The sequence below is a fragment of the Muntiacus reevesi genome, chromosome 14, assembly GCF_963930625.1.
Source record: "Muntiacus reevesi chromosome 14, mMunRee1.1, whole genome shotgun sequence".
NCBI classification, from domain to species: Eukaryota; Metazoa; Chordata; class Mammalia; order Artiodactyla; family Cervidae; genus Muntiacus; species Muntiacus reevesi.
Genome location: NC_089262.1, coordinates 54392103 through 54417748, shown reverse-complemented (window position 1 = coordinate 54417748; position 25646 = coordinate 54392103). Strand labels below are relative to the sequence as shown.

The 25646-nt window shown below is 36.3% G+C and overlaps 1 protein-coding gene across 10 annotated transcripts in view; it reads left to right on the top strand.

The window, feature by feature from the left end:
• Positions 1 to 25646, top strand: part of ADAMTS6 (ADAM metallopeptidase with thrombospondin type 1 motif 6) — a 282617-nt gene that overhangs the window by 19398 nt on the left and 237573 nt on the right. For all 10 annotated transcript variants that reach the window (XR_010659003.1, XM_065905423.1, XM_065905426.1 and 7 more), the window contains 4 exons: positions 11114 to 11282; positions 17998 to 18209; positions 18645 to 18728; positions 19226 to 19371. Coding sequence is in view for 9 of the 10 variants with exons in the window: in XM_065905423.1 (XP_065761495.1) it covers positions 11114 to 11282; positions 17998 to 18209; positions 18645 to 18728; positions 19226 to 19371 (611 nt within the window). In the remaining variant the exon portion in view is untranslated. The remainder of the gene's footprint in view (positions 1 to 11113; positions 11283 to 17997; positions 18210 to 18644; positions 18729 to 19225; positions 19372 to 25646) is intronic.

Here is a 25646-nt window from a genome sequence, read left to right as displayed (position 1 = left end):
GTTAAGTAATTACCTCAGAAAAGGTGCCTGAGAAGTAAAATTTCTGAGTCTTTGCCTGTTTCAAAGTGACTTTATGTTGCCCTCTTGTTCGGTTAATAATTTAGCTGTATATAGAATTCTAGGTTCAAAAATAGTTTTCCTTTAGGACCATGGATGGTAGAATTGGAAAAGGGAAATATGGGGTATCAAACTTATCTCTATGGTTTTATATCTTAGGAAAAGATTTAAAGGTCTAAAAAAATTAGCACTGATTTATTTTGGTGGCAGATAAAAGTCTGCTTCTTGTTCTTTACTTTAAAAAGTTTTCTTTCTTCAAAATGGTATGCTTTTCTTTTTATCCTCTTTGTTTCAGGAATTGTGTAATAATGTGGTGAGCTGTGGGTCTTCTGTCCTTACTCCGACTTTGTATTTGATAAGCACTTTCAATTTAAAGACTCTCCTTCAACTGAGAGATATATAAAAAAAATTTCTTAGTAACTTTCTCTCCTATCCCCCACCATCCCATTCTGTAATTGGTTCTCCTCTTTTCTACCCCTGCCCTTTTTTTTTCGTTTTTGTTCTAAGATCTATGAAATTTTCCCACTTTTGCTTTCTTTTTCTTTAATTTATTTAAAAATTATAGCAGTCATATTTCTTATTTTCAACAGATCTTTTCCAGATTGTTTCTTTCTTTGTATTTTGTTCTTCATGAAAAATTATTTTCTTTTATCTAAGATGCTAAATACTATACACATAGTTAGAAAAGGCTAACAACCCCATTAGACATTCTATTCATTTGGTTATATTCACAGTTGCCTCTACATTTTTCATTATTAATTCATCCATTCATCAAATGATTATAAATACTTATCATTGTAAGAGGCACTGTTCTAGGTGATAGGAGTATAACAATGAGCAAAACAAGAATCCATGTAATCATATAGCTTGCATTCTAGTGGAGGAGATGCACAATTAAGTAAGTAAGAATCATAATATGTTGGATAGTGATAAGTTCTAAGGTAGAAAAAATATTTACTTAAGACCTTAAAAGGAATAAGAAAAGAAATGATGACATCTGAGGGATAAGATTTCCAGGTAGAAATCTTTAAATACAAAGGTCTGATTTGAGAGTGTTTGAGGAACACCAAGATTACCATGGCTAGAGCTAAGTGAGAGAGAGCAAGAGTAATGGAAGGTGAAGTTAGAAAGAGAACTGGTGGCAGATGTTAGGCTTTAGAGAACACAGTAAGGAAAGAATCAGTGATGATTCCAAGCTTGGGGCCTGAGCAACTAGAATATATTAATAGCAGCCATCAATGAGATGAGAAAGATGTAGGCATTAATTGAGATGGAAAGCTGTAGGAGTACTAGGTTGGGGGGTTTTATATATCATAAGTTCACATGTTGAACTTGAGATACTATATAGGATGATAGATATGCAAGCCTGGAGTTTAGGAGAGAGATGTGAGTTGTGAACTTATTTTGGGAGTCATCTATCTGTGTGTCTGTATCTGTATCTATCTACATATATGGCATTTAAAGCCAGGAGGTAATATGAACTTGCTTTGAGAGAGTATATATAGAATAAATTAGAGGTCTAAGGACTGAGCCTTTGGGTGCTCCAAGAGGTTAGGGAGATCAAAAAGATGTGGAGGGGCATCTAAGAACAGTGGAGCAAGAAGGCTGAAGAAAAACCAGGCAAATATCCTAAAAGCTAATAGAGGGAAGTATTTAAAGGGAAATATGCTGCTGAGTCAAAATAAGAGTAGACTGAAGACCAATAATTGAATTTATCAGTGGCTTCTCTCCTAGACCTCCAGAGGGATTCAGGGCACATACACAAATACAAAAACTAAGAACCAATGATATAAGAAAATACTCAAGTCAACAATTATTCAGGAATGGTATTGCAGTGAGTGACAATGATCCAGAAGCTAAGGTCTTTGAGGAGTGATGAAAGTGACTTTAGGTCAGTAGTTGTCAACTACTACTTGTAGAGGGAAAAGGTGATGGTATGGGATTTGAAGGGTATGGATTTTTTTTTTTTTTTTTTTTTTGAGAGCAGGGTGATAATTGCTTAGAAATGGCATTGAGTACAAGAAATCTTAACCCTCCCTCCAGGTCCAATAGGAGGCATGTAGGAGAGAAAGTAGCCACCATTCCAGAAGATTAAAGGGAAGGAAAAATGTTATTTAGGGAGATTCAGGCTTTTGTTTGAATATGATGAAATGAACATTCACAGATGAGGCAGAGGGTATATGTCAATTATATGTAATTGACCTTGAGTTTGAGAGGATATAATCTCAGTGTTTTAAATGGTGAAGGGGGAAGTAGAAGATGAGATCACAAAATGTGATGAAACCATATGTACCTAACCATATGGGGAATGGAATCCAGGGGGTGAGCCTTGAGGTTTTTGGAGGGACTGGCATGTCAGGGAAAGGAGGACTCCATCATCTGACCTCCAGCACATAATCCTTTCCCCTTTCCCTTCCTCTATCCACAGAACTCCTTCTCAAATACTGTGTGCATGCTTCTGTCCTATTGTTTCTGCATTTGCCATTCCCACTGTCTGATTGGCTCTTTTCTAAGATGTCTGGCATACTCCTTCACTTTATTCAGGTTTCTGTTCAAATGCCACCTTAATATAGAGGATGTTCCTGACCATCCTAAATAGTTTGTATAATTCTCTCTGACCTCTGATTACTTTCTGTCCTCTTACTGCTTTATTTCTCTTCTTGATATTTCTTGCTACCTGATTGGTCATTTATTTATATAATGAATGAATGACATTTTTTCAAGTTCTTCCCCAAAGAATATAAGCTTCATGAAAGGGCCAAAACTCTTTTTTCACTTTTGTACTCCTACCACCTAGAACAGTACCTGTCATGTGGTAGGCTCTCAAAGCATACTTTTTAAATAAATAGATGACGATAAAAGCAACCCTCAGACTAAGGGCATTATAATATAGTGACTAAGACTTCAGCCTTCAAAGATAGTTGAATGAATGTTACTGAACTTTGCTCAACATAATTTTCTTCTCTGCCAAATAGTAGTACCTACTTTATAGAGATACTGAGATTAAATGGGATAATGTGTATAAACATTTTACAGACTACTTAACGCATCAGATTTCTGGATTTTCTTCCAAGACCTTTACCTTCTTGAAATTAGAGATTTTATTTACCAGGTTTCTGACTATTTTTCTCTAGCAGCTTGAGTTTCTTGTTTTTGACATCTACTCACAGTCCAGCATCTAGACGCTGCTTCCTACACTTCATGCTTATCAAAATGTCTTATATAATCCCTCCCTTCTACATGCACCCTCTTTTCTTCAGGAGACTTGCTCAGTTTGTTATTGCTGTGTTAATCTTCTTGGTAAAGTAGTTCATAATCAGATATTAGGGTTTCAGTTCAGTTCAGTCACTCAGTTGTGTCCGGCTCTTTGCGACCCCATGAACCGCAGCATGCCAGGCCTCCCTGTCCATCACCAACTCCCGGTGTCCACCCAAACGCATGTCCTTTGAGTCGGTAGGGTCATCCAGCCATCTTATCCTCTGTTGTCCCCTTCTCCTCCTCCCCTCAATCTTTCCCAGCATCAGGGTCTTTTCAAATAAGTCAGCTCTTTGCATCAGGTGACCAAAGTACTGGAGTTTCAGCTTCAACATCAATCCTTCCAATGAACACCCAGGACTGATCTCCTTTAGGATGAACTGGTTGGATCTCCTTGCAGTCCAAGAGACTCTCAAGAGTCTTCTCCAACACAACAGTTCAAAAGCATCAATTCTTCGACGCTCACCTTTCTTCACCGTCCAACTCTCACATCCATACATAACCACTGTAAAAACCATAACCTTGACTAGACGGACCTTTGTTGACAAAGTAATGTCTGTGCTTTTTAATATGCTTTCTAGGTTGGTCATAACTTTCCTTCCAAGGAGTAAGCGTCTTTTAATTTCATGGCTGCAATCACCATCTGAAAATAAAATAAGAAAAATAAAGTCAGCCACTGTTTCCACTGTTTCCCCATCTATTTGCCATGAAGTGATGGGACCGGATGCCATGATCTTCATTTTCTGAATGATGAGCTTTAAGCAAACTTTTTCACTCTCCTCTTTCACTTTCATCAAGAGGCTCTTTAGTTCTTCTTCACTTTCTGCTATAAGGGTGGTGTCATCTGCATATCTGAGGTTATTGTTATTTCTCCTGGCAATCTTGATTCCAGCTTCTGCTTCCTCCAGCCCAGTGTTTCTCATGATGTGCTCTGCATATAAGTTAAATAAGCAGGGTGACAATGCACAGCCTTGACGTACTCCTTTTCCTATTTGGAACCAGTCTGTTGTTCCATGTCCAGTTCTAAGTGTTGCTTACTGACCTGCATACAGGTATGTCAAGAGGCAGGTCAGGTGACCTGGTATTCCCATCTCTTTCAGAATTTTCCACAGTTTATTGTGATCCACACAGTCAAAGGCTTTGGCGTAGTCAATAAAGCAGAAATAGATGTTTTTCTGGAGCTCTCTTGCTTTTTTGATGATCCAGCGGATGTTGGCAATTTGATCTCTGGTTCCTCTGCCTTTTCTAAAACTAGCTTGAACATATTAGGATTTGTTAGTGTTCTATTCTGTTATTCCTGTCAGTTGTTGTTATTTACTCGCTAAGTTGTGTCTGACTCTTTTGCAACCCCATGGACTGTAGAGGGCCAATCTCCTCTATTCATGAGATTTCTTAGGTAAGAATACTGGAGTTGGTTGCCATTTCCTTGTTCATGAGTTCTTCCCAAGTCAAGGATCGAACCCATATCTCTTACATTGGTAGGCAGATGTTTTTATCATTGAGCCACCAGGGAAGCATTCCTGTCAGTATTTCTATTTAATTTAGGGACTGATATCCTTAAATAAAGCCAACAATAGTGAAAATGATGTGAAGTGACTAGGCTGCATTTTTTTTTGCATTCTTTTGTTATTTTTGTTCAGTCGCAAATTGTGTCCGACTCTTTGTGACCCCGTGGTTTGCAGCACACCAGGCTTCCCTGTGCTTCACTATTTCTTGAAGTTTACTCAAATTCCTATCCATTGAGTCAGTGATGCCATCTAACCATGTCATTCTCTGCCTTCCCCTTCTCCTCCTGTCCTCAATCTTTCCCAGTATCAGGGTGTTTTCCAATGAGTGGGCTCTTCATATCAGGTGGTCAAAGTATTAGAGCTTCAGCTTCAGCATCAGTCCTTTCAATGAGTATTCACCGTTGATTTCCTTTAGGATTGACTGGTTTTATCTCCTTACAGTCCAAGGGACTCTCAAGAGTCTTCTCGAGCGTAATTTGAAAGCATCAGATCTTTGGCACTAAACCTTACTTCTGGTCCAACTCTCATATCCATATGTGACTACTGGAAAAACCATAGCTTTGACTATATGGACCTTTGTCGGCAAAGTGCTATCTCTGTTTTTAATATGCTGTCTACGTTTGTCATAGCTTTCCTACCAAGGAACAAGAGCCTTTTAATTTCATGACTGCAGTTACTGTCCACAGCAATTTTGGAGCCCAAGAAAATAAAATCTGTCATTGTTTCCACTGTTCCCTTTCTATTTGCCATGAAGTGATGGGACTGGATGCCATGATGTTAGGTTTTTGAATGTTGAGTTTTAAGCCAGCTTTTTCACTTGCCTCTCCTCTTTCACCCTCATTGAGAGGCACTTTAGTTCATCTTTACTCTCCGCCATTAGAGCGTTATCATCTGCATATCTGACGTTGTTGATATTTTTCCTGGCAATCTTGATTCCAGCTTGTGAGCCTGGCATGCTGTACTCTGCGTAGAAGTAAATAAGCAGGGTGACAATCAACCTTGACGTACTTGTTTCCCATTTTGGGACCAGTTCATTGTTCCATGTCTGGTTCTCACTGTTGCTTCTTGACCTGCAAGAGATTTCTCAGAAGACAGGTAAGATAGTCTGATATTCCTATCTCTTTAAGAATTCTACAGTTTGTTGTGATCCACACAGTTAAAAGTTCAGCGTAGTCAATAAAGTAGAAGTAGATGTTTTTCTGGAATTCTCTTTTTTTTTTTTTTTTTTTTAAATATTTATTAGTTGGAGGCCAATCACTTTACAACATTTCAGTGGGTTTTATCATACATTGACATGAATCAGCCATATAGTTACACGTATTCCCCATCCCGATCCCCCCTCCCACCTCCCTCCCCACCCGACTCCTCAGGGTCCTCCCAGTGCACCAGGCAAGAGCACCTGATTCATGCATCCCACCAGGGCTGGTGGTCCGTTTCACCATAGATAGTATACATGCTGTTCTTTCAAAACATCCCACCCTCACGTTCTCCCCCAGAGTTCAAAAGTCTGTTCTGTACTTCTGTGTCTCTTTTTCTGTTTAGCATATAGGGTTATCGCCACCATCTATCTAAATTCCGTATATATGTGTTAGTATACTGTAATGTTCTTTATCTTTCTGGCTTACTTCACTCTGTATAATGGGCTCCAGTTTCATCCATCTCATTAGAACTGATTCAAATGAATTCTTTTTAACGGCTGAGTAATATTCCATGGTGTATATGTACCACAGCTTCCTTATCCATTCATCTGTTGATGGGCATCTGGGTTGCTTCCATGTCCTGGCTATTATAAACAGTGCTGCGATGAACATTGGGGTGCACGTGTCTCTTTCAGATCTGGATTCCTCAGTGTGTATGCCTAGAAGTGGTATTGCTGGGTCATATGGCAGTTCTATTTCCAGTTTTTTAAGAAATCTCCACACTGTTTTCCATAGTGGCTGTACTAGTTTGCATTCCCACCAACAGTGTAAGAGGGTTCCCTTTTCTCCACACCCTCTCCAGCATTTATTGCTTGTAGACTTTTGGATAGCAGCCATCCTGACTGGCGTGTAATGGTACCTCATTGTGGTTTTGATTTGCATTTCTCTGATGATGAGTGATGTTGAGCATCTTTTCATGTGTTTGTTAGCCATCTGTATGTCTTCTTTGGAGAAATGTCTGTTTAGTTCTTTGGCCCATTTTTTGATTGGGTCGTTTATTTTTCTGGAATTGAGCTTCAGGAGTTGCTTGTATATTTTTGAGATTAATCCTTTGTCTGTTTCCTCATTTGTTATTATTTTCTCCCAATCTGAGGGCTGTCTTTTCACCTTACTTATAGTTTCCTTTGTTGTGCAAAAGCTTTTAATTTTCATTAGGTCCCATTTGTTTATTTTTGCTTTTATTTCCAATATTCTGGGAGGTGGGTCATAGAAGATCTTGCTGTGATTTATGTCGGAGAGTGTTTTGCCTATGTTCTCCTCTAGGAGTTTTATAGTTTCTGGTCTTACATTTAGATCTTTAATCCATTTTGAGTTTATTTTTGTGTATGGTGTTAGAAAGTGTTCTAGTTTCATTCTTTTACAAGTGGTTGACCAGTTTTCCCAGCACCACTTGTTAAAGAGATTGTCTTTTTTCCATTGTATATCCTTGCCTCCTTTGTCAAAGATGAGGTGTCCATAGGTTCGTGGATTTATCTCTGGGCTTTCTATTCTGTTCCATTGATCTATATTTCTGTCTTTGTGCCAGTACCATACTGTCTTGATGACTGTGGCTTTGTAGTAGAGTCTGAAGTCAGGCAGGTTGATTCCTCCAGTTCCTTTCTTCTTTCTCAAGATTACTTTGGCTATTCGAGGTTTTTTGTATTTCCATACAAATTGGAATTCTCTTGTGTTCTCAATGATCTAACAAATGTTGCCAATTAATCTTTGGTTTCTCTGTCTTTTCTAAACCCAGCTTGTACATCTTGAAGTTCTTAGTTCACATGCTCCTGAAGCTTAGCTTGAAGGATTTTGAGCATAACCTTGCTAGCATGTAAAGTGAGTGCAATTGTATGATAGTTTGAACATTCTTTGTTATTGCCCTTCTTTGGGACTGGAATGAAAACTGAACTTTTCCAGTCTTGTGGCCACTGCTGAGTTTTCCAGATTTGCTGGCATATTGAGTGAAGTATTTTAACAGAATCATCTTTTAGGAATTGAAAAAGCTCAGCTGGAATCCCATCACCTCTACTAGCTTTGTTTGTAGTAATGCTTCTTAAGGCCCACTTAACTTCACACTCCAGGTTGTCTGGCTTTAGGTGAGTGACTAGCCCATTATGATTATCTGGGTCATTAAGACCTTTTTTTGTTTAGTTATTCTGTGTATTCTTAACCTCTTCTTAACCTCTTCTGCTTCTGTTAGGTCCTTACCATTTCTGTCCTTTATCATGACTATCCTTGCATGAAATGCTCCCTTGTTGTCTCCATGTTTTTTGAAGAGATCTCTAGTCTTTCTCATTCTGTTTTCCTCTATTTCATTGCATTGTTCGTTTAAGAAGGGCTTCTTATTTCTCCTTGCTATTCTCTGAAACTCTGCATTTAGTTGGGTATATCTTTCCCTTTTTCACTTGCTTTTTGCTTCTCTTCTTTAACTCATTTCTTTTAGCTCATTTCATGTAGGTGATAGTCAGCTTCATTTATTAATTAGAGTAGCTCTGATTATGTCTTATTTTTCTCTTCCAGCATGTGGTACTTAGCATGAATTTCCCTAAACAGAATCATAGAGGTTTGGATTCAAAGGGATCTTAGAGATTATCTGCACCAGAGGCTTTCAGCTTTTTTCTTTTTCTTTTTAAAGCAGCAAAATTCTTTTCTCAAATGAAATGTTATGTGGAAACTTAATATATAGATTAATAAAAGCACAGCTGATTCCTAAGCCTAGCAATCCAAGCCATGTAGGTCTTCCTTTGTTGTCTGTGGCAATCTCCTGAAGGCACTTCCTTGGAACCCTTAGGGCTCCCTAGAGTGCTGTTATAAAAGCACTAATTTACAGCAACCCTTTCATTTTTCCAGCTGAGGAAATACGCTCAGTTTGTGTTTTATCCAATGTTACAGGGTAAATTAGTTGGATTAAGAACAGTCCTTACATGTGCCATTCTTAGGAAAACACTGTTAGACAAGGCTGGAAGTTCTTATTTCTGATGCAGATAACTTACTATCACATTTCTTTTAATCAGCTATTTTTTTTTTTTGCTATTTATACTACATATGGAACACTTTCTTTGCCTGTAACTGATACAAGAAACCCTTTTCCAGTGTTTAAGAGATGGGGATTGGAGAGATAAGAAGTGTCCCAGTCTCTGTTTAAGAGAGCACATAGTATGCTTGGGAAAAGAAAACATGCAGTTGAAAAGTTAAAAATTGATTCAAGACTTGAGATGTAGCAATGCAGTGTTGAATTAATTAAGCATAAATGATACCAATAGTAAGCTCTCTTGGAGTTCAGAAGAGAGTGAAGCTACTCCAGTTGGGCTCAAAGACGTTTTAAAGAGAAATGATGACTGAGCTAAGTAGGACATGACTAAGTAAACAGATGTAAGTCAATATAATATTGCAAATAAGAGCAGAGCTTTGTGTGACTGCCAGTTCCTTCACTTACCTCTGTCTAATACTGGACAGGTTCTTAACCTCTGAACCTAGTACTTCATCTGCAAAATGGAGATGTATGGCATGTATATCAATTAAGGACATATATATTGGTGTAACATAGAGCTTTAAATATGAGAAGTTTATCACAATAAAAGTTTATTTCTCCCGTATATGTGTCTAGACTGGACAGCTTTCCATGAGGTCACTTAGGGACCCAAGTTCTTTTTTGGCTTCCACTTTTCCTAGGTTTTCTCTTAGAAAGAGTGGAGAATTCCAGCGGAGATGCTCATAGGGGCTTGACCTGAAAGTCGTATATGCTCTGCCTATTTTCTATTGGTCACAATTCGACTATAAAGCACAATTCGACATACCTAAGCACATATGATTTAGTTAAGTTGTGTGCACAATTTGGAAAGGAAATAAGTCTTAGTGAATATACAGATCCAGAGAAGGAAATGGCAACTCACTCCACTATTCTTTTTTTTTTCATTTATTTTTATTAGTTGGAGGCTAATCAATGTTGTAGTGGGTTTTGTCATACATTGACATGAATCAGCCATGGAGTTACATGTATTCCCCATCCTGATCCCCCCTCCCTCCTCCCTCTCTACCCGACTCCTCTGGGTCCTCCCAGTGCACCAGGCCCGAGCACTTGTCTCATGCATCCCACCTGGGCTGGTGATCTGTTTCACCATAGATAATATACATGCTGTTCTTTCGAAACATCCCACCCTCACCTTCTCCCACAGAGTCCAAAAGTCTGTTCTGTACATCTGTGTCTCTTTTTCTGTTTTGCATATAGGGTTATCATTACCATCTTTCTAAATTCCATATATATGTGTTAGTATGCTGTAATGTTCTTTATCTTTCTGGCTTAACTTCACTTTGTATAATGGGCTCCAGTTTCATCCATCTCATTAGAACTGATTCAAATGAATTCTTTTTAATGACTGAGTAATATTCCATGGTGTATATGTACCACAGCTTTCTTATTCATTCATCTGCTGATGGGCATCTAGGTTGTTTCCATGTCCTGGCTATTATAAACAGTGCTGCGATGAACATTGGGGTGCACGTATGTCTTTCAGATCTGGTTTCCTCTGTGTGTATGCCCAGAAGTGGGATTGCTGGGTCATATGGCAGTTCTATTTCCAGTTTTTAAAGAAATCTCCACACTGTTCTCCATAGTGGCTGTACTAGTTTGCATTCCCACCAAGAGTGTAAGAGGGTTCCCTTTTCTCCACACCTTCTCCAGCATTTATTGCTTATAGACTTTTGGATAGCAGCCATCCTGACTGGCGTGTAATGGTACGTCATTGTGGTTTTGATTTGCACTCCACTATTCTTGAGTGGAAAATCCCATGGACAGAGGAGCCTAGTAGGCTATAGTCCATGGGGTTGCAAAGAGTCAGACACAACTGAGTGACTGAGCATGCACCACACAAACATACAGAGATCTCTACTATCTCACTTTGTTGTTGGGAAGATTGGAGGAAATAATTTATGTTTTATGCTTAGTACAAGGCAAAGCATGTAAAGGTATTTAAGCATCCTTTTTAAAGAATAGCAAAATTCATGTGTTTTAGCCTCCTTTTTGGAGAGTTATCACCTTATTTTTGACTCTTGGCAGTAGTAGTAATTAATATTTAAAATGATTCTTCTTAAATTCTTTGCTTCTTTTTCTTTTAGCATGGTGTTATTGCTACAGAAGATGAAGAATATTTTATTGAACCATTAAAGAATACCACAGCGGATTCCAAACATTTTAGTTATGAAAATGGCCATCCTCATGTCATTTACAAAAAGTCTACCCTGCAGCAAAGGCATCTATATGATCACTCTCATTGTGGGGTCTCGGGTGAGTGTGTGGCTTTTAGAAAGTATAGTCTTGTATTGCCACTTTCTTCTGGCACATATGGTAAGATTAATAATAAAAAATAAATAGGAATTTGAATAGTTAGAATGATAATATCCAGAGTTTACTTAAAAGATGTCACCTGTCAATAATTTCAAGTCGATTTTGGAAGCTTTTTAAGAAGCCTGTAAAATACAAGTCTCTGTAAAAGTTGGTATGTTTTTTCTCTGAAAGTGTTAGTTGCTCAGTCATGTCCATCTCTTTGCAACCCCATGGACTGTAGCCCATCAGGCTTCTCTGTCCATGGAATTCTCCAGGTAAGAGTACTGGAGTGAGTAGCCATCCCTTCTCCAGGGGATCTTCCTGAATCAGGGATTGAACCCTGCATTGCAGGCATATTCTTAACTGTCTGAGCCACTAGGGAAACCTGTTTCTTTGAAGGGGAAACCTTATTTTATCCAGGTAATAGTTATAGCTTTGCATGCACAGGTGTTCTGTAGTACTCTTTGCTGTTTGGTTTGCCTGATATAAGAATCTAAACACTTGAATGAAACTTGAAGAGTCTTAAAGGTAGTATTCAAAGATAGTGTTAGTTCAGGTACTATGGAGATACATAAGAGAGACAACAAACCTAGACTTCAGTGGTTAAAGAAGGCTTCATGGAGGAAGTGAATTTTAAGCTGAGGGAGTAATGGGTAGAGTGTTCCATATAAAAGGAATAAGGTTTATAAAGGTTGTAAACCAAAAGAGAAAACATCACATTCCTGAAACTGACAGTTGATGTAATTGGATATTAGAATATGGATTGGAGAGAAGGGGTGAGATTCATAGTGGTTTGGGGTGAGTGGTTGTGAGAGGTGAAACTGTGAAGAAGTGGCCTGGTCACAAAAGGCTTGTAAACTTTGTTGGAGAGTTTGTTTATCTTAGGAGAAGGCAATGGCACCCCACTCCAGTACTCTTGCCTGGAAAATCCCATGGATGGAGGAGCCTGGTAGGCTGCAGTCCATGGGGTCTCGAAGAATCCGGACACGACTGAGCGACTTCACTTTCACTTTTCACTTTTATGCATTGGAGAAGGAAATGGCAACCCACTCCAGTGTTCTTGCCTGGAGAATCCCAGGGATGGGGTCGCACAGAGTCGGACACGACTGAAGTGACTTAGCAGTAGCAGTTGTTTGTCTTGTGTACTGCTTTCCCACTGAAAGGTTTTACGCAGTGAAAATCAGATGATTAGATTTGGGTTTTAGAAAGCTTACTCTGGCAGCCTTATGGAGACTGAAGTGGGCAGAAGAGAAAGACTAGAGGTAAGGGGCTAGGAGGCTATTTAGTCTAAAGATTAGGAACTTGGGGAAATAGAGGATATAGCATACTATAGTAGAAAGAACATGGTCTGTGGCATATTTGTGGACAAAGTACCCAACCTTCTGAGTACTCCTCTCAGCAAACATTAGTTACTCAGTCCAGTGGCAGCAGTCATCATTATTACTGGGATGACCTTTGAGACACTATATTTAAAAAAAAGAGTAGATTTGTTCCATGTATACAGTTCTGGAAGCTGGAAGTAGGAGCAGAGTATTTCAGAGACAGCTTTCAGCCTAATACAAAGACAAGTTCACCAACCAGTAACAGGTAGATCTGTAAAAGTGGAATAGTTTAACTTTCGAGTTAGTGAATGCATCACCCTCTGTTTCTTCTCTTTATCCTTCATAGGCTTTTTTTCTTCTGCTTCAAGTACAAGTTTTCTTTGGAGTTCTTTCCTCAGCTTACTGTTCTTGTTCTTCATACTCTCTTCCTGAGTAATTTCTGAGGCTTTTAATTGTGGGAGATTCTTATTGGTCAAGAATAATTGGTCCTAAAAAAGATCACTTAAAGTGAATCTACCTGAGAGATGAAATACAACATCATAGTAAATAATGGAAAAAAAGTTTGATTTGTCTTTGGATTGAATAATGAAACTAAACAGTATGGGAATCATTTATTTATCTTATAGTTAACAAAATTTAGGGTATAAGTGACAACCTTATATAAATTCTTTAAAAAGCAGGATTCACATATTTAGCTGTTTATTGTGATATAACTTTCCCACCATTTTTTCCTTAACATGACATTCTCCACATCATGATTGTAAAGATCACCTTTGCAAAAACATTTAAAAATTTCATATTCTGAATAGTATCTCTTAACTATCTGAGATTCAAATTATCGACTTTTGCCTATTTTGTTACTAATTGATATTTACCAGGAAGATTCTTATTTTTCAATGGTTGAGACATGAATCAGGTAATTCTATTTTCATCATCATAAAATTCTGTCCTCTTGGGAGAAGATTTTTATATTCTACAATCTCTTTCCCTAGATTATGGAAATTTTTTCCCAAATGGTCTTTGCTTTTAAATGCATTGTTTCATTAGACGTTTCTGCTACCTCTAACACTGGCCCATTTAGCTTGAACCCTCATTATCTCTTGCTTAGACCATTGTAATGAGTTTCTGTCTAGTCTTCCTATCTCCAGGTTTGTCCATTTCTGTCTTTTGTCAGGTTTGTCTCCTAATTCTGGCTTACACACCTTCCCACTGGCATCCCAATAGTGGGAATATAGTAGTAGTAGCAGTTCCCTAAATTCCATGGATATGTCACTAGATATTATTGGGGAAAAAAGCATTTTGCATTTAATAAGTTTGAGAAATGTCTGGTTAAGAACTACTGATTTTAATTTTAATACTAGTTCAATGGTATAGTTCAGTAAACTGAGATGTGCATTTACAGGTATACACTGCCTGTTATCAGGAATTCAAGTTTATACTAAAATATATAAAAACTGTTGGCAGTGGGTATATTTATCTCAAATTAAAATATGGATTTTCCCATTCTAGTTAGATTTAAGCTGTTGATTAAAAAACTTTTCATGGACCTCAAAGTGAGTCTCTCATGTCTGGTCCCGCTCCCTGCGTTTAGTCACCATGCCTCACCAAATTTAGGAAATCAAGGACTTTGTGCTCACAGCCAGGTGAAGGGACACCAGATCTGTCAAGATCAAGAAAAATAAGGATAATGCAAAGTTTAAAGTTCAATGCAGCAGATACCTTTACACCTTCATCTTCGCAGACAAAGAGAAGGAAAAGAAGCAGTCCTTGCCCCTAGGTTTGACAGTGAAGGAGCTAAAATGAACCACACACATTAATTTGAACTGTATTAAATTTTTAAAAATTAAAAAGAAAACTTTTTGTGAAAGAAATGTCTATTCTTTGTAGAAATTTTAGAAAATACAGGATGAAAAGAAAAAAAAGAAGTTGCTCTTATACCACTACCGAGAGATAACTGAATGCTCTTATAGTCTGTTCATACAGATATGTCTTTATACCTGCATTATCTACTAATATATATTATTAAGTAAATATTCGTTTGTCATGCATGCACAAGACTATTGTCAGTGCTGGGATGCAGCAACAAATAAAGCAGAAAAAGTTCGTGCTTCCTGGAATCTTCTATTCTAGTGAGGAGAGTGTTACTCAGTTGTATCCAACTCTTTACCACTCCATGGACTGTAGCCCACCAGGCTCTTTGTCCATGTAATTCTCCAGGCAAGAATACCGGAGTGGGTTGCCATTTCCTTCTCCAGAGGTTCTTCCTCACCCAGGATTCAAAACTAGGTCTCCTGCATTGCAGTCAGACTCTTTACCGTCTGAGCCACCAGGGAAGCCCAGTGAGGAGAGACAGTTACTAAATAAGCATTTAAATAAACAAATAACTACATGGCCAACCGTCAAGAAGTAGTGAGTAATGAAACATAAAGCAGATCAATGAGATAATTTTGCATGGCTGTATATATTAAAAATGTTTTGATATTGATCAAAAACTTAAAATTCTACTTTAGATAACAAAGAGATCTATGTATTTGGCTTTGGGGGTAAAGTTCTTCATTGTACAATATATGTTTGTGGAAGAATGTTTTCTTTAACATTCTATACTCAATCCAGGATTACACTGAGCAAGCCACATGTAATGAGTATCATTTGAAAAACTACTTATCTCTGTTTTGAAACAAAACAAGTCATTTGTGTGTTCTACTTCACACTAAAAAGGATGTTGATTACAGATCATTTAACTTAATGTTAAGCAATCAGTTGACAATTGTAAAATGTAGATAATGTTTTGTAATGATCTAATCACATGGGAGAGATTTTAATTAATCTTTAAATTTTATTCATTCAGAATACATGCATGTTTATTACATGTATTTATCAGACTACAAGTCTTTTGAGTATAAGGATTGCAATTTTTCATTTATGAATGTCCATCAAGGACATTGTGAATATATATTTCTGATGGAGCAGTAGCCAAGCAAACTAACATTTAAAAACCCTAAAAGTTGAAAGTTGTGAAAATGGTAATAACAAAAGTTACCTTATTCTAAATGCTATAAAATGAGAAACACTGTTGCTAATGTTTATTTTGCCCAATTGTGTCTAACTCTTTATGTAATACTTTAAATGGAAATAAGGAGAAATTGAATGAGAAGTGAAAATGATAAAAACAATGGAAATTCTGTCCTGTGTTTAGACCTGTAAGCTGTCCAGCCAGAGGAAGAAGAAAACTAAGCATGATTTGAATGCATGAGTGGTTTCATGATCACAAAAGACTGAGCAAGAGACATTGGGAGTAATATTAATGCAGAAAAGATTTTGGCTGTCTCATATAGATATTACCACAAACCCAATGGCTTAAGCAATATACTTTTATTATTTTGCTTTTTCTGTGGACCAGAAGTTTGTGTATGGATAGGTTATTTATTTAGCCTCAACCAGGCCTGGGTTCTCATCCAGAGTTTTTACTGGGGAAGAATTCACTTCCTCACTCCCATAGTTGTTGGCAGCATTCAGTTTCTTGCTGTTATATGACTGAAAGCTTTAGTTTTGGCTTATTGTCTGCCAGAGTCCACCTGCAGTGCCTCAGCATGTACAGTTTATCAACTTGGTTGGTTCCTTCCTGTAAGTCAGCAAGGGGACAGCTGTAGTAAGAGAGATGCTACAATATTATATAACATAGCTATGTAGGCATATACATGTAATCATGTACATCTTATCATTTTTCCTGTTTTCTGTTAGAAGATAGTCACAGTTCCAGCTCATACTCAAGGGAGGAGATAAGGACACAGGCGGTTATGGGAACTACCTTAAGAGTGTCTGCCACAGTGGACATAGAGGAATACTTACTGACTGTCTTGGGGATATGCTATTGAATTAAGAAGTAGAATGTTTCTGTCTTTCTTGACCTTTAGGAATAGATACTCATTTAATTTATTTGAGTTTCAAAGTATTTGACTGATACTTCCTGTGGTTATTTCTCTTATTTCTTAAAATTTATAACTTCTCTTAAAGTCATTTTTAAAAAGGCAAAGCTGAAAACAGAGTAATGCCACTGCTTTTTATCAAGTAGATTATTCTAATTTTTCCTCACTAAATTTTTCAATAAGTGATGATTAGAAAGATTTCCTGTTCAGTCTGAGGATCCAAAAGTGGGGTATATAGGGACTTCCCTGGTGGTCCAGCTGTTAAGAATCTGCATTTCTAAGGCAGGGGACACAGGTTTAATCCCTGGTCGGGGAACTAAGATTTCACATGCTGTGAGGCAACTAAACCTACAAGCCTCAGTGAAGACCCAGCACAACCAAAATAATAATAATAATAAAGAATGAATCTATAGTTAAAAGTCTTCCCTTAAAAGAAAAAGAAAATGTGTACAAAGGATCTGTACTTGCTCAAGTTTACTAAATGAAGATGAATATAAGTTAGCAAGTGTTTACAAATGCCATAGTACTAAAAGGTTTCCTTTGTGCTGAAGGACCAAATATCTAGAAATCAAAAGAAAAGCTACAATCCACACTGAAATCTGGTTCAAAGTGAGTCATGTTGGAATCATTGTCTTTCAACTCTGATTCTAATCCCATTTACCTCTAGAGTTTGGAAAAGGAATATATTGGATACTTTGTCAGGATAAAGAGTTCTAGACTGTGAAACTAAATGAAAAAGATAATTCATATCTTTTTAGAACTGAGATTTCTAGAGCATTTGTTGTTGTTGTTCAGTCACTAAGTCATGTCTGACTCTTTGCGACTCCATGAACTATAGCACACCAGGTTTTCCTGTCCTTCACTGTCTCCGAGTTTGCTCAAACTCATGTCCATTGAGTCAGGGTCTTTATCTAGAGCAGTAAAATTGCTCTATTTAAAATAGTTTAGTAAAAGCATCTTATTTTAAAATAAATGCTTCCAGAGCATTTTAGGAATAGATTTTTGCAATATTAATATTCATCATCAGCACTGTCTTAAGTTGTTTAGAAAGTTAATGCTTAATAGTTGCTTTTTAAACAACTTGAAGTGATGTTTTAAAGTATAGATTTTAAATTTAAAAGTATTATGACATAATCACTCACTGGAAAAATATGAACTGATTATTTGAAGATTCCTTTTTTAAAGTTAACTATTAGATTTATTTTGTTTTCATGAACAATTTAAGGTTATTAATTTTTTCAGATAAGATTATTTTGAAAAATTTTTAGAGTTTAATTTTTTCACTGCTGCATTTCCTCATCCCCTTCCCTCACTTTGAAAAATCTTAATATGTTAGAGAATTTGAGAAGCATGTCTGCATGAAAGTTCTATGAATAAGTAGGTTAAATTAGTTAACCTATGTGAATTATGTAATTGCTTCTATTGTAGACCTCCTAAGAAGTGGCAAACCTTGGTGGTTGAATGAGACATCTGCTTTTCCTTCTTCACTACCAAATAATGGCACACATATCCACCAGAGACAGAAGAGATCAGTAAGCATTGAGCGGTTTGTGGAGACACTAGTAGTGGCAGACAAAATGATGGTGGGCTACCATGGCCGCAAAGACATTGAACATTACATTTTGAGTGTGATGAATATTGTAAGTTTGATCCCTCTATATAATTTTTTAACTTAATAATTTGTTGTGACTTTTGACTAAGGTCATGGATTTTTATTGTGAAATAATTTTGAGAACTAGCTCATCGAAAGTTAGAATTGATCTATTAGTGTTTCAGTTCTACAGAAGATGAATTTAAAGGTTACTTTATTATTCATTTAGATTGACTCACCCTCTTAATTACTATGTTGTAGTTCATCTTTAGAAGAAAACTTTTCTTGAAGTAGATTTGTATAACAAACCTTTTACTAAGATGTCTTGAGGGTAGAGTTCCAAGTGATATGAGATAAAAGAATACCTTTTTATACACACAGTGGTTAATTTGATGAAAAATTGTTCTACCACTCTAAAAAAATTGAACAATCACTTTGTGATTTTTGTCTGACTTTGTGTCTTTTCTTATTTTCTGGAGGTCAGGTTGCCAAACTTTACCGTGATTCCAGCCTAGGAAACGTTGTGAATATTATAGTGGCCCGTTTAATTGTTCTCACAGAAGATCAGGTAAGAATGAATTAGTTTATAAGTCTAAAACTCTTAACAGACAGACTGTAGAAATATTAAAAAGTATATTTTATTGTTGCTATTCTAAGAAAGTACTAGCTGAATATGACTTTCAGCTCTAAGCACTTAATATTTTAAGCAAATTTGAAATAGTTTACAAGAATATACCTCATATGTACAAGATGTATATATGTGTGTGTTAGCTATATGTTTCAGTATAAAGATGAGCATTTGTATGGCAGACCTTATTACAGTGGTTTTGGTTGGTTTTGTAGGCTGATAATCACATTATCTTTAAAGTTGAAACTGGAAAGAATATCTGTTCAATAATACACTAAATTAATTCTAGGCCAGATATGACAGAGATGAAAATTGGCAAGAGGTTATTCCTAGAAACCACTATGTCTAATTATAGTCCCACTTTAGTCTTCAAAAGTTTTAACAACTGACCTTAGTAATTTGTTTGGAACATTTCTGGTATGCATGTTGTATTGCAGCCAAACTTGGAGATAAACCACCATGCAGACAAGTCCCTCGATAGCTTCTGTAAATGGCAGAAATCCATTCTCTCCCACCAAAGTGATGGAAACACCATTCCAGAAAATGGGATTGCCCACCACGATAATGCAGTTCTTATTACTAGGTATGGTTTGTTGAAAGTATTTTACCTTTGATTGTTGTGTTTGATATTGTAACTATAATTGGTTCTGTCTAAAGCCTCATTCAGGTAATGAATGTAGAGAAAGCAAAATGGTACTTTATTATTCACCACTGAGAAAGAATATATTACACTGTTATTGTGTTTGCATTGAATGAACCAAATAAGAGAAAAGAAAAGATTTAGAGTTGACTTAGAATTGGCTGATTCATATCAGTGTATGACAAAACCCACTGAAAAAAAAAAAAAAAAACTAAATAAAATTAAAAAAAAAAAAGAAATTTAGTAAATATCTTTCTTCTATTAAGGTCTGTTCATAAACTTTAACTGGAAACACATACCATGTTTTGTTAATTGAACAAAATACTTGTTAAAGCAAGATTGAAAAGTATGAGGAAAATCTGTCTTAAACATAAAAGTGGGTCATTACTCTTGTTTATAAAATATATTAATTATTCTTACCTCCTCATTGTTAAAAGGGAAGACTTCAGTAGTTACATAGTATATTTAGATGAGTGCTTATTTAGTTAAACATTTTAATTAAGAGATACATAAAGAGGCATATTTGCTATACTGTATGTTGACTAGCTTGTCTTTCAGGCAGAATTATTACTTGATGATAACTCAATGAATTCATATATTTCTTTCCAGTTTTATAAACCTATAGTTCAGATCCACATTATTCCTTAGTCTTCAACAAAAACTCTGTGAAGTAGATATTGTTATTATTTTTCTCATGTAAGAAATGAGGAAACTAGTTCAAAATATTTAAGTAAAAGAGAAGGGCTCAAGTCAAGGCTATCTGTCTTAGTTTTGTAATACTTGGATTATGGTTGATTAGAACCATACTTAAATCAACTAAAGATGCTTTTCTTTTGATCTCTTATTAGTATTTTAAAATGAAAACAAAATAAGTTTAACAAATAGACAATTAAGCAAAATGGAAGCATTATTTTATCTTTGCAAGTGGATTACTTTTTTTTTAATTTGCAAGGCCATATTTAACATCAACATCATCTGTGGTATACCCAGTGACTCCACGTTAGACTCTCTAGAGGGGGAGTAAAAAGTATGTAGGATCAGAACTGTGAGGCCCAGTGTGATAATGTGACTTTAGCTTTTTGAAAAATATTCCTGTTAATAGAGTTGTCAAGTTTTTGATTTCACCTTTATTTATGATTACAATCGACTTCATCTACCTCACATTGTAAACCAAAAAAAATTTTTATGATATGCTTGCTGAATAAAACCAAAGTTCTGTGTTTTAAAGTTCTGTGTTCATATATGTTGACTCATCAGGCTGATAAATTCTTCATTTCTTCAGTCTTATGGTCTGGTGTGATTCCCAAATATATTTGAGGAGTTAAAAAGATACTAGGAATTGTGCAAATATAGAAACTTTTATATAAAGGTATATATGATATGATTGGTTTCTATGAAATTACTAGAGGAAGATATTTATTATATATGTTTAGCAGAATGATCACAGATACTTGCATTGGTGTCTGTACTCATAGTACTTATATTTATCAACGCTACCTCTCCCCAAAAGGTTCCTGATGATTCATATTTTGCTATTCTATCTGTGCTGGATTTTCAACATTAAAAAAAAATCTATTTATTTATTTACTTTACTGTGCCACACCGCATGGCTTGGAGGATCTTAGTTCCCCTTCCAGAGGGTTGAACCTTGGCCCCTCCACAGTGAAAGGACAAAGTCCTAACCACTGGACTGCCAAGGAATTCTTGGATTTTTAACTTTTCCATCAAATGACAGGAGTTATACTAAGAGTGCAAAATTATAAGTATTCAAGTAGGGAAATACATCTGGGCAGTTAGCAACCCTACCTTTACACTGGCTACAGCATTCAACTGTCTGACTTTTTACTCTGAATTGGCCCGGATATTTTTTCGATCCTCTGCACAACTCTTCTTTGCTTCTATAAAGCTACTTTGAGTTCCTGTTTGATGTCTGAGATTTGAACACAAAATTTTCTTTTAAAATTTTCCTCCTAATGTTCAGAAAGCACTAGAAATGATCTCAGGACTTAAAGGTCAGTACTACAAAGAATTCGTATATAGTATCATTTTAGATTGGTTTTATAATGGAGGTTAGGAAAATGCTCTTTAGGACTGCATAGAATACCTTTTTGATTTGTTACTAAAGTCTCAAAATAGCTTTCACCTTAATTAAAAATCTGTAATTATCTTTATTAGGGCCACAGAGTGACTTATATAAATGAGTTTCTTAATATTATTTAGATTTTTTACTGGTTGGAAGTTTTACCAGTTCTTGACTCTCTGTTGTATATTTTTGATTTGAGAAATTGAATATATGTTTATATCATAGTGCCACTTTTAATAAAATAATTATGACACTTACCTAGATGATTTTATATTAACATTGAAAATTGCTTCATGTAACTCATTTGTTGACATGTTCAGGATTGTGACTCCACCATTTGGAGGTAAGATTGTGATTTATGCTTGCTCGAAATGTCAGCTCACTAGGGAGAGTGTATAATGTGTTTATCGAGAATTCCAGAGAAAAATTGACGTATATGTTTATCTCTACTAGGCCAAATTTTGTTCTAGGGATTTAAATGTTTTAATCAGAAAAACATTTGGAACCTAGTTATACAGGTATAATAGTTACTTTTGGAAAAAAGTATAAAAACTCAAAATGTTATCTCCTCTTATCAAATGATCTTTTATTGATATAAATTTAAAACAAGCCACTGTACAAAGCTATCAGACTACCATAAGTAGACAGAAAGAAAATAAAGAAAATTAAAAAATAAAATTTTGCTGTTTTATCTGGTATCAGCAGTATTGAATTAATTAACACTAAAGAGCATATTAAAAATGATTAATATATACATATATTTTTAAATGTTTATATACTTTTTTTGTGTGTAAGCATATATGTATATATAATATATAGTGAAATTTGTTATACCTCAACTAGCTTTAGCTAACGTTTTTTTTTAAAAACTGAAGCTGAGAATTCCTTGGCAGTCCAGTGATTAGTGGGGCTTCCCAGATAACACTAGTGGTAAAGAACCTGCCTGCCAATGTAGGAGATGTGGGTTTGATCCATGGGTTGGGAAGATCCCCTGGAGGAGGGCATGGCAGCCCACTCCAGTATCCTTGCCTAGAGAATCCCATGTATAGGTCACAAAGAGTCAGACATGACTGAGGCAACCTAGCATGCATGCACCAGTGGTTAGGTTTTGGTCTTTTCACTGGGAGAGCTTTGGTTCAATCCCTGGTGAAGGAACTAAGATTCCACAAGGCGTGCACCATGTCCAAAATGAACAAGAAAAACTGAGGTATAACTAACAAGCAAAATTATGTATATTTAAAGTGTACAATGTGATGATTTGATATACATATACATTATGAGCTGATATATATATTTGTGGATATATATGTATATATCCATTGTTGAAAGTGAAATATTAAAATTCCTACTAGTATTGCATTGCTTCCTATTTCTGCCTTCTGATCTTCCAATATTTGCTTAATATGTTAAGGTGCTCTGATTTTGAAGTACGTATATATTTCCAGTTAAATACTCTTGATGAATCGATCCCTTTATCATTATATCATGACCTTCTTTGTCTCTTTTTCAGCTTTTGACTTAAAAAGTCTGTTTTGTCTAATATAAGTTTATCTTTTCTCTTTACATGAAATATCTTTTATATGTTTTTCCCTCCCTCCACTTTCAGTCTGTGTGTATCCTTAGAGCTAAATCATTTCTAGCTCTGGAGAAGGTCCAGCAGTGTAGTCTTCAGCAGCTTTATCAGTTGCAGTTAGCATTGGTGAAGATTTCAGGGGTCCCCAGTGGTCAAGACCCCTGCCGCAACAGCAAAGGCTGCTGGAGACCAGCTAATCTCTTTTTTTCTCACAGGGGATATCATTGTGCAAGGAATTCCTCTTGGTGTTGGGTCTGGCTTGGAAGAGCCTACACCAGTGTTGGTGTCTGATGTGTGGGCACCTGTGGAGCAGTCATGGAGCTGGGGACTGGAATGCTGGTGCTTGCAGAGTGACAGCGGCTCTGGGGTTGGTGTGCTGGCTATACCACAGCAGCAGTGATGTATGAGTTGCAGATGTGTGTGAATTAGCCATGTAGATGGAGTCTGAAGCATGGCACTTAGAGAGCAATGGTGGCACTTGGGTCCAGGTGCTGGCTAGCTGAATGTGACAGTGCCTCCAAGTCTTGAGATGTGGTCATGTGTGGACCCATGACAGAGCTGGAGTCTGGTGCATGGGTGCCACAAAGTGGCCCTAGATCCAGGTCTGGCATGTGGGAACAAGGGGAGCAACTATGACTCTGTAGTGTCCGGGATGTGCTCAGGGTCGGGGAGTGCTGGAAGTTCTTTTCCCAGGCCAGCATAATAGTGGCTCTTTTTTGGGGTAAGCACAGTGACATCTCCTTCCCCAAGATCTGTGACATCAATAACTTAATTACTTGGGTGGTAAAAACTGACAGTCTTCTCGGGAGCAGCTGTTGTGAGGGCTCTTCAGTCTTGTGACTGAAAGTTTCCACCTTTCCTCTTTGTTCCTAGTTGCCTTTAGACATCTTCAGTAAGCTGATCTCCCCAGAGATCCTTTCTATGCAGTTACCCTTTATTTTTTGCCCTATTATGTTACTGTAGTTTCTTAATTAGACTTAATTAGACTCAAGCCCTTTCAGGACCATTTTCATTTGTGGATTACTATCTAATTGCCTTCTGTTGGGTGATGGAGATTGGTATTTCCTACTTCACTATCTTGCTGATATTACTCTCCTTGCTTTATTCAATCTTAACATTATGTCCCATCAAAGAGCAGTTTCATGTCACTTTCTGAACTGATATACTTGCATTGATCACTTCTCTATGGTATATCAACTACCTGACATTTTAGTTTTGAATACCAGAGAAAGTGCTGTAATGTATAAATTTGTCAAAATATGACCCTGTAATGCTTTTTTGAATAATGGTGCATTATTGAAACTTATCTTCCATTTTTGTGATCTGTTTATAGTTAAAATAGTAGTAACTTACATTGCTTGCTTCTATAGACTAAATCTATTTGGATTATCTGACAGTTATTAGTGCTCATCTAAATCAACTTGACATTTATTAACTCTGAAAGAGTTATAATGGAGTTTGACATGATATAATTAGATATAATTAGTTCAAGAAGTGATTAATAGTTTGTACCTGATACTCTAGAAACAGAATTTAAGAAGATAACATAGAACTGTGTGTACATTTAAAATGTTACACTTGCTATAAAAATTTTAGATAATCCTTATTATTGGTATCGAAATTGTTAATTAATGCTATTTAGGAGTAAAACTCTACAATTTGACAAATTTAAAAAAATTATTTATATTTCTACATGAACTCAGGAAATATCCACCATAAATTTAAAGTCAAGTCAATTTTTAAATTTATCTTGAGTCAAAGACATTCAAGAAATCTATTTATAGTGTGAAAATAAGTAGAAAATTTAGTGACATATAGTGTACTTGCATCATTGTTTTGAGCAAATTAACATGACTAATGCATATATTTCATGGTTTTCTCCCCTAAACATGCATCGGAATCATATTTTTCATCTTTAAGATATTATATAACAGTATATATTTTGAATACGTATTATAATCTAAGTTCTCTCCTTTTGGTAATGGCTTTATTGAAATAATATTTCATAGACCATACAGTTTATCCATTTAAAGTGTATGATTCAGTAGTCTTAGTATATTCACAGGGTTGTACAGCCATCACATAATTTTAGAACATTTTCTCCATTCCCTTCATCCTCCCCACCCTAGCTCTAGCCTGAGGCAAGTGATAATTTACTTTAGCTTTGCTTATAAACTTTTCATATAAAGGGATTCATACAGTGTATAGTATAGATGGTGACTGCAGCCATGAAATTAAAAGATGCTTGCTCCTTGGAAGAAAAGTTATGACAAACCTAGACAGCATATGAAAAAGCAGAGACATTACTTTCCCAAAAAAGGTCCGTCTAGTCAAAGCTATGGTTTTTCCAGTAGTCATGTATGGATGTGAGAGTTGGACTATAAAGAAAGATGAGCGCCGAAGAATTGATGCTTTTGAACTGTGCTGTTGGAGAGACTCTTGAGAGTCCCTTGAACTGCAAGGAGATCCAACTGGTCCATCCTAAATTAAATCAGTCCTGAATGTTCATTGGAAGGACTGATGCTGAAGCTGAAACTCCAATACATTGGCCACCTCATGCAA